The following is a 13920-nucleotide window of genomic DNA, read 5'->3' as shown; positions in this document are numbered from 1 at the left end:
AATGGGCACTCGGCTTGTGGTAATTAAAGTGCCCAAAAATGCATTGGATAAACTCAGCAGCAATGTCTCCTTCCAAAAATGATGACCTGGTTACTCAAGATAAACCACAGAACCTCATGTGAGCAGTTTCATGTAGGAAGTTTGGTAGAAAGAAAATAGGTCCTACATGAAACTACTCACAACAAATCTGTGGACTCTCTTGAGTAACCTGGTCATGATTTCTGGAGAGAGACAAGAGACACCCTTTTGGGCACTTTGAGCACCACAAATATGTATTTTGGATTTTTGGCTGAAATCTTCCCTTTAAACGATCACTTTATTTACATTATTGAAGCAATTTGGTCATAAGGGAGTAAAAGACTCACGTCAAGGTGAAGGAAGAGATGAAGGAGGGAGATAGTGGAATAGAGAGAAGGAAACCAAAGACCAAAAAAGAAAGAAAGAGAAAGAAAGAAACAAACTGACTGTCTAGTTCACATCCTCTGACTCCTGTCCCAGAAGTCAAGGGCAGTGATGGTCAATTGACTTTAAAAGCCTGCTATCCCAGTTAAGCAGTTACTCGCTCCTCTGACATTTATAATCTCCTTGCGTTAAGTGTTCATTGGAAGCAGATGTGCTCATTGTGTACCTGGAGATGTAGTCTGTCAGCGAGCCCACTGCAGCAGCACTGCATGGACAAGAACTCCTTAAACTGACAATACATGTGATGGGCCGGGGAAAACGGCTCCCAGAATACTGCCTGGACTTGACTTGCAGCACACACACACGTATATAAATCTGTCTGTGAACTTTTCCAATAGTCTGTCCCCTACAGCACCGTGGCACACCATTTCTTGATGAGGAAAACAAAAACAAAAGCAAAGTTGAAGAAAACAAGACAAGGCATTGGAAACATTGGAAAGATGCCTGTGCATGATCTTCCGAAAGGAGCAGGGTCCCAATCCTGACCAGCCTCAGCTGGCCCACACTCCTCTCCTGCACTGATTAGATCATTACTGAGGGGGAGGGGGGGAGGGGGTTTATGGTCCAAGCCCAGAGGGGAATATCAGGTCACTCAACCACAATACTGGAGAACCAAGGGTCTCCAACCAGTGCTGACTTTCTCTGTGCCTGCACACACACATGCACACGCTTACACGCAAACACACATGCACACGCTTACACGCAAACACACGTGCTCACACAGAGCTCCAGGAAAAACAAAAGCCCATTCTCCAAACTTTGTGTCAAGATCTGTATCAACGTGCTGGACAATGGTGCGTCTTCAAGAGTGAGCCTTGACAAAGCTGGGTGGGCACCCTTGTCTAGACAAACAGCATGGAAGCACAAATGTGTTACTGACATTCTTAGAACTCTGGCATTCCCTTTAGCAGCCTCTAAGAGCTCCTAGGAATGAATTATATATCCTTACTTAAACACTTCCTATTGCCAACATGCCTTCTGCAATTTCAGTAAAGAAAACATGTTACTTCCTATGAAGAAAAATGTTTCTGGACAACTTCTGGTCGTTTGGAAACTTGGGGGGAAAAAATAATAAGAAAAAATAAAAAGATACCAATTATTTCAATCAGTTTGTGTCTGAGGTCATGTTTAAAGCAGGAACCACAGACTGGCTGAGCTCTCAGTTCCTCTGAAGCACATCAAAGGTGAGAGGTTTTTTTCAACCAAACTATTTAGGAGGTCAATTGCTGAAACAAATAAAATTCCTGAAACACTTTTATTTGGCGACTCAAAATTGCCTCCAGATTTACAGCAAAAACACAACTTGGCGGAAAGTAATGTGATTTTGGGACAACTATAATTCAAACAAGATAAATATGGTGGTTAGAAATTAATAACATGAATAAAATACATATTTTCTGCTGATCAAATCATGGGTAAGAATTGTAAATAATTATAAAATGAAGCAGAAAGCACTATACAGGATCAATACACATTCTGCAGGAATGTAAGACTGAAAAAAAAAAAACATTTAATTCAGTAGATGTTCAATGACATCTAATTGAACTAGAAAAAGACTAAGATAGAGAATGCGGGATAGAGAAAGAGGGAGAAAAACAGAGACGACAGTAGAATGAGCCTTTAGCACCAGTGGTCGGGGAGCTAAGATCAGAGACCAGAGGCAGCTGCTGGTCTTTCAAAGAGGGGGAAGCTCATTTTCGACCTACATCCTAAAACCATTTATTTGGCTAGGTCACTGGCTAGTTCACCCCTACAACACTAGCCTAACCTACTGAATTAATTAATGAATGAACGAACAATCTAACAAAACAATATTAATCTTGAAGGAGAACATTTGGAAATTAGGTTCAACTGAAACAAGGAACGTGGTGTATAATTGTATGAAATTTATGATGAAAGGTGGTTAGCAATTTTGCCAAGCAAATACCCCAAAATAGGTTGCTGCAGTTTGTCTTTCAACTACAGTTGCAAAATCCGCGATGGGACTGAGCTTGAATAGCTTTGATGACTTTTTATAGTACAAAATCACTGTCAATCAAAAGGAGATGCTGTTTTTCGACAGACCCTCCAATCATCACGCGGAAAACCAGTGTCGAGTCCAGCCCACTCCTCCATTCACCCCCAGAGACGCTGAGCGTCCAGGGCGGGACATAATCGCAGCATTTATCCAATGACCGTATAGTTTCGAAGCACTGAAAAAAACTGTTCAAAGCAGCCCCATTGAAGTCCATGGAAGCACTACGGGAATGTATGAGAAGGAAATTAGTCAGTCGACCTGCTAACTCATCATTCGATATGAACGTGTTCTAACGTATTTAAAATGTTAACACAATAGTAAACATTTGACCATGAATTTTTTGAAATGTCGGAGACAGGACGCTTCCATCGCCACTGTTGGAGACAGGACGCTTCCATATAGTGGTAAACATGAAGCCACAGACGCCAAAACACCTTCTAACATCAAGCTACCCTAACCTCAACCTGCTGCTTCCCATGCGCTCGGCCTCAGTCAGCTCCCTCCCTGCCTCGGCCTCAGTCAGCTCCCTCCCTGCCTCGGCTGACTCCTTCCCTGCCCAAAGTCTAGAACTCTGACACCTCAACAAGCACGCAGTCAACCTCATACAGGAGCTTCTGATGACGAGGAGGAGAAGACTGACCTGTTTGGCTTTAGACTTGGTGATGGTATCAGACAGGGGCTTCTTCTTCTCTTTGACAGCTGTTTTGGAAAACAGCTCCACAAACTCCTGGAAGTCAACGTCAGGCTCCTCGACCTTGTCCCACACCAGAGAGGAGCTCACCTCCCTGGGGAAAGATGGGGACATGGCAAGGTTTTACCTTTAGAAAATGCGGACATTCAGTAGCAAGCCAATTACAGGTTTGATGTCTTTGAATTGAATACTGGTAATATTCAACTCTGGTGTCCCGAAACCAGTCCAGTTACAATGACATTGTATAATGTAATAACATGCAACAACTATAACTACTATGTATGCTAGAATGGCATACATGGTATGTAAAAGTATTTGTACTTCTTCATATTCAGCTGTATTCTGGTCCAGTACAAAGGCTTCATGGGCCTGGGAGGCTCAACCATGCCTTTCCGGGGGGGTTTCTCATGGGCCATTCCCAGGGCGTAGAGTCCCAGGGGCAGTGGAGGGGGCAGGGAGCCCAGCCCTCCAGACGGAGGGGGGAAACACACTCCTGGAGGAGGAGGAGGAGGAGGTGGGGGGGCTCCACAACCAGGAGGGGGAGGAGGAGGAGGAGGAGGGGGTCCCATCCCAGGTAACGGCGGAGGGGGCGGGGGTCCTCCGCCTGGCAGAGGGGGCGGTGGTGGTGGTGCTGACATGCCTGGTAAGGGTGGAGGGGGTGGGGGCATGGACATACCAGGGAGTGGGGGTGGAGGTAGAGGCATAGCCCCTCCTGGTAAGGGTGGGGGTGGTGGAGGGGCTATGGCCTGCCCTGGAAGTGGGGGAGGTGGCGGGGGAGGCGGGGGAGGAACGGGTAGGCCGGGGAGGGGTGGGGGAGGCGGAGGAGGGGGAGGTTGGGTACCACTCTGCTGCTGCTGTTGGCACGTACACACGAATCCCTGCCCCCGTTTTGGTGAGCCGGGTAGTTCAGAGGGGAGGCCAGCGGGGCCAGAGGGGGAAACAGCCACCCCATTCTGGGATGGGAGAGGCGGAGGTGGAGGGGGAGAGGGGGGTGGGGCCATGGATGCTTGTGTCTGGTCCATTAAAGGCACTTTGAACCTAAAGCTCTCGTCCATGGGCGACGTCTGAACGGACTTGGCCTCCAGGCGACCCAGGAGAAGGCCCAGTCCCTCGTCCGTCTGCAGGTCCACATCACACACAGCCCTCAGCAGCCCCGCCTCCCCCCCGCACTCCTGGTCCCTGGTGGCAGTGCCGTCCTTGTCCAGCAGGGGGTACTGTTTCTCCAGCTCTGCAATCTTGGTCCTCAGGTCCTCAATGGTCTGCTCCAGCTGCTCGATGACATTTACATGCTCCTCTTTCAACTTCACCGTCTTGAACACCGACTCCTCCTGGTAATGTGAGAGAAAAGGATAGAGAGAGAAGGAGAGAGAGAGCTACTAGGTGAATCTACACAGACAGATGGAATATGGAATGCTTGTACTGGATCCCACTTTTAAGGCAAATATATGAGAATGCTGCCCCCTGCTGACATAAGTTGTGATCAGCAGTCTGGATAATACATTATATTTCACATAACATTTTTTTTCATTTAGCAAACGCTTGTATCCAAAGCGATGTACAAATAATGCATGTAGAAAGTTCTGAAGAAGACTAAAGATCAGAAGCTCATAGTTGTACAGTATTCATGGTGGTCAGCGTCAAGGAGACGTGGGACGTGGTACTAACATGCAGCTCTTTCTCCTGCTCCTTCTGTTGTCTCTTCAGACCCAAGATGGCTGCCTGGTGCTCTGTGTAAACGGGGAGAGTGAAACAAGATCAGAACAGGCAGACATGACCCCAGAGCTGAGGACAGGGGTGAACACTGCTGCACAGTCGCCTGATCGGGTAAAACAAGATAAACATGCATTGTGATGATGGTTATTATTTGAATCAATGTGGGACATATAAACAGGGATGACAGGTTCATTTTGAAAATTGCACAAAAACAATAACCAAGCATGTTTTGGTCAGCTAGTGGTAGTCTGTGAGGCAGAGGGTAAGGGAAGTTAGGCAGGCGTGAGATTTGGGGCAACGTGATGGTGGGAATACCACCCCATCTCTGCTTGCCCAAACCCTGACTCTTTCACTGTTGCCAGGCAACCTCTCCCCCTTTTAAACCATGCGGTAGAAGCAACAAAACAGCTACACACACGTCATTTGGAAGACATAATTAGTCAGTGGTAACTCCATAAACACAAAGCGCAAGTTCAAGTTATTCATGCAAATCAAGTTATTACTCACCCTCTTCATCCTCTATAGGAAGAAAATGCATGAAGAAAGAAAGACTACATTTAGAAACAACATTTAGTACCTTTCTGGCATTTGTCCAGGCCATGCTTGGCAGATTTCAAACAAGCTAGGGACCTTCCTCTAAAACAAGCTCCTCTCAGACAGAACCCATCCTACTGTTTAAGCCAGAGAGTAAAAAAGGTGAGGCGTAGAGCAGGGCTGCATATATTAGCTTTATTCGTTTCCCTTTCTCTTTCAACATCGGCGCATAAATGTCACAAAAAACAAAGCTGGGTCTCAAGTGCCTGGCTGGCTATAGAGAAAGGTTGACTGAGAAGGAATAGAGCACATCAAATAAGACTGGCGAAGGGACGGAGAGATGGAGAAGTGAACTCACTGCAGAAAGGGGAAGGGTTTTCCCACATGGGGACCTTCTCTACTGTAAGTCGTAGTCAATCCCTAAACTATAGTGGGTGCTACTTGTTTGATATATAGTGCGTGTTGTGTGTGTGATGGGGGCGGTCACAATGGTGGCCCTGCCTACCAGCCTCGGTGTACTTCAGGCCAGGCCGGTCCTCCCCTCCAGGTCTGGGAGGAGGCCACAGGGTCCTGATCTGCCCAGGGATGCGCCCTTCAATGTGCTCCATGGACTGGGGTGGCTGGCTCACTGCCGCCCAGGTGTACAGCTGGTCTTGCTGGAAGCGGGAGGAAACAGGGGTGGGTGAGTTAGGACCAGTAGAGGAAATGAATATACACCACTTGACTACTACAGTAAGAACCACATCAGCATCCGCCCAAACCGGCACCAAGGTCTCGTGGTTGACTGTACTGCTACAGTACATGGAGGACGATCACGTGTCATCACACTCAGAGGCATCACCATATACTAAACTGAGCCTCTAGAAATCCAATGCAACATAACCGACATTAGAATCCAGATAGCTGGATGAAGATGACTGCTAGGTGGTCCACCGGCTCCAGCTGGCTAACCTGCAAGTGTTCAAACAGGCTACATTTCCGCCGCACGGTCTGTTTGAGTTTGAGCCAAGCCAGGTCCAGCCTCCTCTCCCTCTCCTCACCCCGGCTCTGCCCGCTGACTGTCAGCAGCTCCCGGACCAGCTCAGGCACCTGGGCCAGGACCAGGGACCTGCCGGCATCCCCACACACCACTGCAGAGAGAGGGCAGCTGACGGGCTCCGGGTAGCTCTCCGAGGCGGTGTCCCTGGATCTCTCTGCGTCAGTGCCTGCGGGATCTGCCTCTCCATCTGGGTCCGCGTGTTTTCTTCTGTCCGCATCGGTCTCCTTGTCCGACACACCCTCCATGTTCCTGTCAGTTTCAGGGTTGTAAATCACATGCGCTGTATTTCATGGTGTAGCTGTGTCTCTGGTAACGGCCGGATCAGCGCTCGACGGCGCTCCCTGAAGAATGGGACGATCCTTAACGAACCAGGATGAATACAGAACAAGGTCGTGAGTCAGCATTTTTCCCGGGAAAGGACCGATATCCAGACCGCGTTGTGGCGGTACAGTAGGTGGTGTTCATTTCTCGCAGGTGTCGCCCGCCCCTTGCAGTGCTCTCTCTCCTCTCAGCTCCAGATAGCTTCCGCCTCTCTCCACCTGTCCTAGATCCTGATGATCCAGACTCTTCCTCTGCTGTAGATCTGCCCGAGCTGACATCCTCCCCGTCCTCGGCCGGTCATCTGGCCGCCGTAGCCACGACAACCCTGTCCCGTCCCCGCCGGTCTCCCTCTCCCCCCTCTCCCCCTCCCGCATGGTTTCCTGCTTGCCTTGCAGCTTTTTCTAGGCTGCAGACCAGCCTGGCTGCGGCTTGCAGTCAGATCAGGTTCTCAGTGACGCTGCTCGGCGTGCACGGTGGAGGAGAAAGGAAAGGTGGGGGGAAAAGAAGGGAGGACGCAGTGAATGGAGGGGGGGGGGGGGGACCGAGAGGGTGGGGAGGGGTAACGGGTAAGGAGGGGATGGAGGGCATGGAGGAAAGTGGCAAAGGATGACTTGATTAATTCAGGTCAATGCCTGGCGAAGCTATCCAGTCCCGTTCTCGGTGAGTCTGTGGTCCAAAACAGTCCCAAAGTCACACGTGGTGCAGGAGCGCTGGCAGCTGAGCTCTGGTCCCCAGACACTGCTACTGTACAGTGACTCTGCGTCCTCATGTGTTAATATGATCCTGCCTGAGCCGAGCCAGACACACTGCTGAGCAGGATCGCATCCAGAAGGAATCGGATGGGGAGGCATTTGGTTTCCACAAGGGGGCATTTTGTATATAGCTCTCTTATAGAAACGTATCGCTAACCTATTGCTTTCAAAAGGTTGACAATGTATTTTTGATAACAAGTTTAGATAAAAACGTATGTTATGGATGAGACTGCGGAAGCAAACTCCCACAATGCATCCCACCTGGGGCATGTCAGTACTGACTGTACCAGACGGCAGGCCTGTGTTAAACCCTCAACTCAACAAGATAAAACATCTGTTATCCTAAAGGAGACCGATTCTTCCTACACTGTACAGCTGGTATTTGTGGGGTCCAAACCAAGATTCAATTTAACGGCCTCATGCACATCGAGGGCTGTGAAACTGAGAACAGTTGTCTCCAATTTGGAGTTAGGTCAACTGCGGTTGGGTCGTGGTAACCATCAACGGTTCTCTATGATCTGGTTTCTAGCAGCATGAAATCCAGAGATGGAATCAAGCACATGGCATAGCAGCAGTCTAATGGTTCTGACCCTGAACATGAAGAAACCCCCATCTGGGTTTAACAACCCTGCTGGCCCGCAAAGACTAGCTGTTTTAGTCAAAGTAGCACTGTAACTGTCAGGATTCTGCAGCAAATAAATGGGCTTTGTTTCCTGTATGTTGTGCACAAATCTCAATGGACTGTGCAATGAAATATAAACGTTCCACAGCTGAAAGCATGAAGCTCTACTCACGTCAAACTTGGAGACAATGTGGGAGGTGCTGCCCCCTAGCTGCTCCCGGAAGCAGTCGGCGAAGGGCAGGAGGAGGCCCATGGCCAGGATGCGGGAGCACAGCCGCTCTGCCTCCTCTGGAGGGCCGGACTCGTGCTGCATGAACAGCTTCTCCAGCAGGGTGCGCCCTGGAGTCACAGAGAGGGGAGACAGGAGGGGGAACAGGGAAGAGCATCACCACCCTTGCGGTTGTTCAGCCTGTCCTAAGCAGCTCTGGAGGACACTCTGGAAACAGAGGGAGGGGAAAGAGTGCACAGACGTCGCAGGAACACTGGCTCTTTCTTCAGCACCACTGGAGACCCAGTGAGATACAGTACGTTACTGTGATGCCCCCACGCACAGCTGGGTGCACACTGGAGGCACTTTACATAGATCCAGCACATACAGTAAACTGGATCTGCCTTTTAATAGATAAAGGGATATCAACTTGGTAAAGTGTACAGAAGTGTAGGGCAACAATACAGGCGCAGTAGAATGGAAGAGGTTGATAAAGAGTTTTCTTGCTCTCTTGAGACACCGTGAGGCTAAGATGTTATTGATCCACTACTGTTCATAAAGTACACTGAACAGTACAGTACTGTATGTCTCTGAGTCAGGTTCACAGGATTTCTGGAACCAATACTGTGACAACACCTCTTAAAATATGCTTACAACAAGTCGAAAATGTGTCTATTTATGGATCTGTCAACGTCATGCATTCTGTGTGTGTGTGTGTGTGTGTGTGTGTGTGTGTGTGGATTCTTGAAACCCAGTGATAGACCCAGCCCTAAAGACTCAGTATTGAATGCACAGCAGTTGGTGCATTTCCTCCCCTCTTAAACCATAGTGGTGACTGATGAGTCACAGGCGCCTCTGTCCCTGTATTTCCTTTCCCCACTCATCCTCCCATCCAGCCACCCTCTCCTCCCTCCCTCCCTCCCAGCCTCTCATCCTCTATCTCTCTCACTTCTCATCCCCCGCCTCCAGATCCTCTCTCATCCTCCATCCTGTCCTCCATGGCCCATCACAGTGACAGATGGTATAATGTAATTTGAAGGCGATGCAGCAAACACCTTAGCATAAACCCGTGAACAGTTAAGTACTACTTTTGAGCACCCCTGCTAGCTCAGAAACAGCCACTTCAGACTGCCATCAGCAGACAGACTGTAGTGGAAAGGACAGAAATAAATAATATGCATGCTTAAATGATGAACGGCTGTGTCAAGTGCTTACTGTAGTACAAGTAGAACACTGACTATGGCAGTATTTCATTTAATGAAGCAATGCTCAAGAACATCAACAGTCGACCATTCTCATATTAACACATTTCAATTTGAGGGATATTTACATAACGGAACAACAGATATCATGAGGGACAATGTTGTGCATCGCTAAGAAAACAAATCACTTTACCAAATTGAATGGTCATACCGTAACCGTTCAATTCACTTATAGCTGAGATAGAGAGAACCAATCAATGGCCAGTATCTGCTCTAGTTTAGCCCTCGCCTGTGTCATGCCACAGTGCTGTCTGGCCCTTGGTACAGTTGAGCTGAAGAGCAAACACGCTAATTCCAATTAGCATCGCTCCATTGGATTCATTAGTCAATATGAGCATGGCAGGGCTGACAGACGTCTGTCCTAGAAACTTCAGTACAAGTTGTCCACACCCCTGATGACAAGGGGGTTCAGGTTGACAGGAAAGGAGTGAAGGGGAGAGGAGGGTATGAAAGCATTGGTTTCCACGGTGATGCCAGACTCGAAGTGAGTGAGTCATTATGGGATTCAAGGAAAATATTTTAGAGCAATTCTACTCCTGAGTACTCTAGTGAATGTATTTTCATCTGGCCTATAAGAACTCTGCCTATTTATATATCTACATATATATACACAACAAATGTTCCTACTAAATAACTTTCTCTGGAACACAATAATCTCTGATGAACAATGGGAAAACTCACGCGAGCAGGGACACAGAGTAACCAGTAGTCCTAACTGGAGGGAATTTGGATGAAAGATTCAAATGAGATGCTTCAGAACTCCACTTATAACATCTAAATGGAGCAATACCTCAGCACAATGTTGGAGGGGTTGTGGCAAGGTGGGAGACCACACACATATATTTTGGGACTGTCCACAGTTATCAGAATACTGGCCAAATATACAAAGGGAAGTAAAAACATGTTTATTTATAGACATACCGTTAGGACCATCACACTATATTTTAGAGATATTGCCTGATAACCTTGAAGAAAATAGCCAAACAAAACTTCTGAGAACCCTTCTTCTAATAGGAAATAAAGTAATAACAGCTTCCTGGCTGAAGCCACAGCCCCCCACAATATCCCAATGGAGGAATAGAATTCAAGATATGTACAGGATGGAACACTTGACTGCACTATTACAATGGAAAAACATAGGTATTCATAAACAACTGGTCCCCCATGTTTGTGTGTATAGTAACGCACACACACACACACACACACACACACACACACACACACACACACACACACACACACACACACACACACACACACACACACACACACACACACACACACACACACACACACACACACACACACACACACACACACACACACACACACACACACACACACACACACACACCTTATCATATCAAATGTATATTTGTTTTTCCTTTTAAGCAATGGACATTTGCAGGCCATTCACTTTCTCTTTCAGAATACTGTCTTTATGCACTGTCAAGTGTGATGTATTGTGTTTGTGGACAATATGTGTAACTCAATTCTGATGGATCCTGGATCCTGATGGCTTGGGCCCAAGATGTCCATGGACTATTAAACCCACTAGCCTAAAACTTGTACTCGTGGCACTTAATGCCACGTTAAAAATGATTGGGTGTGATGTACTGTATAACTGCATTTGATAAAATGAAATAAAAAGTTTAAAAAATCAAATAAAAAAATAACTCTCGGAAGCAGGGCCCATGTGTGTATGTGTTTGTGTCATTGTGTCTAAGAGCCTCATTACTACAGTATTGATGCGTTTCTGGGTCTGCCACCCATCCCCCCCCCACACACACACACACACACACACACACACACACTGCTAATAAGCAGGTTTCCATGACACCAGCTGTGTCTGAGTGCATGTGCATGTGTATAGAATATACACATGAACGCACAGACTATAGTTTGGTCTGAAATCAAGAATAACGCAACCACTGGTCAACGACCAGAGAAGTAACCACAACCCAAAGAGGTTCTTCATCATCCCCCATACCTGTCTGGTGGTTTAGAGCATCTAAAATATTAACATCCCTCCACCTCCCCGGCCGTTGCCATGGAGGGGAGGGGTGAAGAGAGAGGGGGGGGGGGGGGGGGGTTGTGTCAGGAAGCATTGAGGGAGCTAGCGGTCTACTGGGCATGCTCACATATACAGCCATCTGGTAGAGGGAGGAGGAGATTGGAAAGGGACCAGACCTGATTACAGGCCTTCACTCTGTTCTGTCCGTCAGAGTGTGTCTATGTGGGCTTGTACGACTGCATCTAAACCTTCACAAGTCCTACAGGACAAACACAGCTGCTCATAAACACAGGTGACTCCTTTTTGCTACACTACTCCTGCCTTCTGGGAATAGCAGGTAGTGTCTATGAGGTGTCTGTACAGCAGGCAGGGCTTGTGGCCAGTCCAGTACTCTATTAATAAACCAGGCTCCCGCTCAAGGATGAGTCTCCAAGCAGACCACAGAGGACGGACACAGCTCTGAGCTCTAATGTAGACACACACACACACACACACACACACACAGGCGTGCAAGCACATGCACATTCGAGTGCTGAGCAAAACAAAAGCGGTTGAGACCCTGCATCTCCAGAACAACAACAGTGACAGCATCTGAGCTAACTGTCCGTTGAACAAACGTGAAAAGAAGTGACCTAATCCCCCTCTCTCTCTCTCCGTTTCCCTCCTCCTCTCTGCTTCTTTTCCCTCTCTCTACTCCTTTCAATCGGGCCTGTAGGAGGAATTGCTATGTCATTTCAAGGAAGAGAGAGAGACAGAGGGAGACAAAAATGGGGAGAGACAAAGGTTTCTGTCTTTCTCAGCCAGCTAGCTGTCCCTAGGCTTCAATGGGCACTGCTGTGTGTTTATGCAAAACATGTCAGGAAATGAACACTGACTGTCAAGGACTACACAAACACCAGCTATCTCTCCAGCCCGCCTAGTAATCCTCCAGTTCAACTAGCAAGGCTGATGCAGGTGGTGTGTGTTGCTGTGCACTTGTTGGCTACGTAGAGGAACATTTTGAGATTTCTGATTTAGAGGACTGAGAGTACTGTCTCAAAGCAGACCTTCCAGTTCTGTTTTTGTAGCTCGTTAAGAAAACCACCACTGTTACTAATATGGATGAGCTGGATGGCAAACCTAGACGTGAGAGCGAGAGAGAGAAAAGATAAACAGATTGAGAGAGTGTGAAAGTGAGAGATTAAGTCTGTTTTCACTCTCTATGCAATAGCATGCAAGAAAACACGGTGAGGGCACAGAGATGTCTAATGTCTGCCAGGCTGGTGGTGGATGTGCATAGACAGGTTGAAATGATTCAGTACACTGCTAGCTTTGAGGTGATTCTGGCACTAAGATAACACAATGATGACTGTCACTGGCATCAGTCTGCTGGTCCTGTGTGCAGCCTGCCTCTGGGTTCAGGGTTTACATGGTTGTCTAAATCAGTCAAAAAATACAAGGCCCTTTAGAAACAGAGAACGTTCTAGAACGTAGACCCAATGTCCCTGACCCAATGTCTAGCATCTGATACCATGTTCATGCAGTACCCTCTACGGCCCAAGGTGAGGATCTGTGACGATCCACAGCTCGCCCACTCACCAGTGAAGACGTCCTGGAAGCTGCCGGTGGATAACTGTCCACAGGAGGACCTCCGCGTGGCACAGAGGGGATGGCTGCCCCCTCTCAGCCTGTCCTCGGAGCCCCCGTACCCCAGGTAGGGCCCCTCGCCCTCCTCCTCGCCCGGACGCAGCCTCTCCAGTTCCTCGGTCCAGTCGGCGGAGCGGCTGAGTGGCCCCGTGATGCTGTGGGAGCGCTGCCTCCGCAGGCGCCGCTGCTCGGCCCGGTGGTGGCCCAGCTCGTAGTAGCGCCGCTGGAGGAGCGGGCTGTGGGCCGGCGAGGCGCCCGGGGAGAAGCTGGGCGAGCTGAGCTGGCGCGTGGTGGTCTTGATGTACGAGGGGAAGATGGGAGGGTAGGGCTTGACCATGGGGCTTCCCCCGCCGCCGCTCCCACCCCCACTCCCGCTCCCGCCCGCCAGGCTGGACTTGAGCAGGCGCGTGGCCAGTGGGCTCTCCTGGAGCGTCCACTGGGAGAAGGACACGCTGCTCTTCCTCCGCTCCACGGTCGGGGCGTCCTCGGGGAGGGGCTCCGAGGAGCTGACGCACTCCAGGGACTCGACGCTTGTGCCTCCCCCCAGACGGACCCCCTCCTCGGAGGCTTGGTCGGAACTCAGCCCCCCCTCACTGAGATCCCCCTGGAACTCGTGGCTCCTGCTCTGGTCGCTATGGCTGTCTGCAGACAGAGAGGGC

At 48.9% G+C, this 13920-nt stretch overlaps 1 protein-coding gene across 1 annotated transcript in view; it reads right to left on the bottom strand.

The window, feature by feature from the left end:
- Positions 1 to 13920, bottom strand: part of fmn2b (formin 2b) — a 43482-nt gene that overhangs the window by 28036 nt on the left and 1526 nt on the right. Inside the window, exons 2-8 of the mRNA XM_084670452.1 lie at positions 13214 to 13919; positions 8324 to 8490; positions 5923 to 6073; positions 4836 to 4897; positions 4186 to 4498; positions 3492 to 4065; positions 3120 to 3264 (exon numbers count right to left, since the gene is read on the bottom strand). Of these exons, the coding sequence (XP_084526578.1) occupies positions 3120 to 3264; positions 3492 to 4065; positions 4186 to 4498; positions 4836 to 4897; positions 5923 to 6073; positions 8324 to 8490; positions 13214 to 13919 (2118 nt within the window). The remainder of the gene's footprint in view (positions 1 to 3119; positions 3265 to 3491; positions 4066 to 4185; positions 4499 to 4835; positions 4898 to 5922; positions 6074 to 8323; positions 8491 to 13213; position 13920) is intronic.

This window comes from Hypomesus nipponensis, chromosome 13 (genome assembly GCF_054491055.1).
Source record: "Hypomesus nipponensis isolate SF chromosome 13, ASM5449105v1, whole genome shotgun sequence".
Taxonomy (NCBI): domain Eukaryota; kingdom Metazoa; phylum Chordata; class Actinopteri; order Osmeriformes; family Osmeridae; genus Hypomesus; species Hypomesus nipponensis.
Note: the sequence above shows the minus strand (reverse complement) of the source record. Positions and strands in the feature narration are given on the sequence as shown.